The 2,500-nt window shown below is 50.0% G+C and overlaps 1 protein-coding gene across 1 annotated transcript in view; it reads left to right on the top strand.

The window, feature by feature from the left end:
- Positions 1 to 2,500, top strand: part of LOC137878096 (zinc finger CCCH domain-containing protein 3-like) — a gene marked incomplete at its 5' end in the record, with an annotated part of 17,324 nt that overhangs the window by 9,137 nt on the left and 5,687 nt on the right. The window contains 1 exon segment of the mRNA XM_068718212.1: positions 1,232 to 1,363. Coding sequence (XP_068574313.1) covers positions 1,232 to 1,363 — 132 coding nt within the window.

Consider the following 2,500-nt stretch of genomic DNA (forward strand, 5'->3'; position numbering starts at 1 on the left):
TAACCACTCAAAAAGGGAAAGCTGCTCGAGTTTTTCTCCTTTCTTTCCCTTAAGACAAACAACCCTACAACAGGTGCTCTGCCTCACCCACCGAGCGCACACACACACACACACACACACACACACACACACACACACACACACACACAATGCCCTGCACCTGTGTTGGTTGTCACCCCCGCTGCCTGTAAGTGCTGAGAGCCCAGCTGTCTGTTTGTAATGCCCCCCCCCCCCCCCAACCTTTGGCCCATCCCTCCACAGGATACTCCCCGCTCTTATTTCACGCGGACCCCTTAAAACAGGACTGTATGCGGGGTGAAGCGGGGTCTGACTTTAAAGGGTGGATGCAGGGTTTTGCACCACCCCTGTCCCGGTCTGCGCACACATCCAGGGCACATAAACACATCAGGAGAGCTGGACGAGCTGCAGCCTGGATAAATATTTCTGTAGCAGTTAATTAGATCAAACTGATCCCATCCCAACAAGGTGGAGTCACTCTCGCCCCCCCCCCCCCCCCCCCCCCCCCCTCTTTCTTCACAGAACCCCCTCAGAGGTATATTTAGACCGGCATCCACCAGGCTCACACACACACCAAACCGTAGCTCTCACACACACACACACACACACACACACACACATGCTGTCAAAAGGCACATTCACTCTCACTCTGCCGCTGTCAACTGCAATTAAGGTCATTTAACTGCTCGGCGTGACGGATTGCTCGGCACACGGGACACATGTCTGAACTGTACATGACAGTGGGCTTTAGGGCCGCCTGTCTCTTCCCACGAACTCCTCCGTCGTCTTATTCATCGGTCCGCTCAGAAAGAGACGATCTCGATGGACAGAAAGTCAGTTGACCGTTTCTTCCCCAGTATTTGGAGGTTGCCGCTTTAACCAGCAGACCATCTGAAGCTCTCTACTTATCGTCTGATGTGTTTTCAGGAAGACTGGCGAGAATCAGAAGTGCTCGATTCAGTCAGAGTCAGACTGATGCCCAAGATCAATTCCATATGTTTGGGAAATTCTGCCAATAACCCCAAAGTTTTGGGCGGCTTCAACTCATCCAACACAAGTCAGATGACTCATTATATTCTAGTCTATAGTAGGGCTCAGATTTTCATATTGTAAAATTCAGCACATTAAATACTCTGTTTTTACCCCGTCTTTGTCAAGTGATGTGTCCCACGTATGGCTGCCATATTTGCGTCTGTCTCTCCTGTCTCTCTAGATGCCGGTGTGTTCCTACTTCCTGAAGGGGATCTGTAACAACAGCGACTGTCCCTACAGTCACGTCTACGTGTCCCGCAAAGCCGAAGTGTGTGAGGACTTTGTCAAAGGCTACTGTCCTGAAGGAGAGAAGGTACCACACACACACACACACACACACACACACACACACACACACACACACACACACACACACACCAAAGAAATCCAGTGTGAGACACACTCATTATGGCCACACTGTATAAGCTCTCTTTACATCCAGCCACAGAAAACAGCGTGAGAACAAGAACTTAAACACAAGTTCAAAATGTTTCACTTTCACTTTTCTCCATCTTGTCCTCGCCTGTGGTCACGTTGTCCTCTCTTTCTTTCTCTCTCTTTCTCTTTCTCTTTCTCTCTCTGTCTCTCTCTCTCTCTCTTTCTGTTTCTCTGTCTGTGTCTCTCTTTCTCTTTCTCTCTCCCTGTCTCTCTCTCTCTCTCTCTCTCTCTCTCTCTCTCTCTCTCTGTCTCTCTCTTTCTGTCTGTCTGTCTGTCTCTCTCTTACTCTCTCTCTCTCTCTCTCTCTCTCTCTCTCTCTCTCTCTGTCTCTCTCTTTCTGTCTGTCTGTCTGTCTGTCTCTCTCTTACTCTCTCTCTCTCTCTCTCTGTCTCTCTCTCTGTCTCTGTCTCTGTCTCTTCGAGGAGACATTTAAATGAAGTCTGGCCCAAATACAGTCACCTGTTCACCAAAGCCAGGCAGCATCTGCCCAGTGTTCAGCCCGGGGGGGGGGGGGGGGGGGGGGGGGGGGTGGTGGTCATGGACACTGGTCAGCTGATGCGTGTCGACCCTCTCAGATAAATGGTGAACACCTGTATCACCGTGTCAAACCATCAAAACAGTGGATGTCACGGTCTGGGCTCTCGTTTCCACTGAGCGTTGTGTTGACGCCTCACTTGACCGTAAAGGTCTTTGTCTGAGCTGTTCATTTGAACGTATAATTATATTGTACAACATGTACACAGTTCTACTGACGTTAAACTGGGGCTTAGGTAAACAAATAGTTTGGTAACCAATCTTCCCTGTGCACACACACACACACACACACACACACACACACACACACACACACACACACACACACACACACAGGCAGCAACAGCTGCAGAGGGTGGTGGTCCATAATGGCATAACTGTAGTGTCTGAGTGACACATTGTGACCCCCCCCACCCCACTCACTCCCCCACACACCAACACACACACACACACACACACACACACCACACACACACAC

Source organism: Cebidichthys violaceus, unplaced genomic scaffold (assembly GCF_023349555.1).
Source record: "Cebidichthys violaceus isolate CVI_PGR_0920_01 unplaced genomic scaffold, fCebVio1.0.p SCAF_227, whole genome shotgun sequence".
Taxonomy (NCBI): Eukaryota; Metazoa; Chordata; class Actinopteri; order Perciformes; family Stichaeidae; genus Cebidichthys; species Cebidichthys violaceus.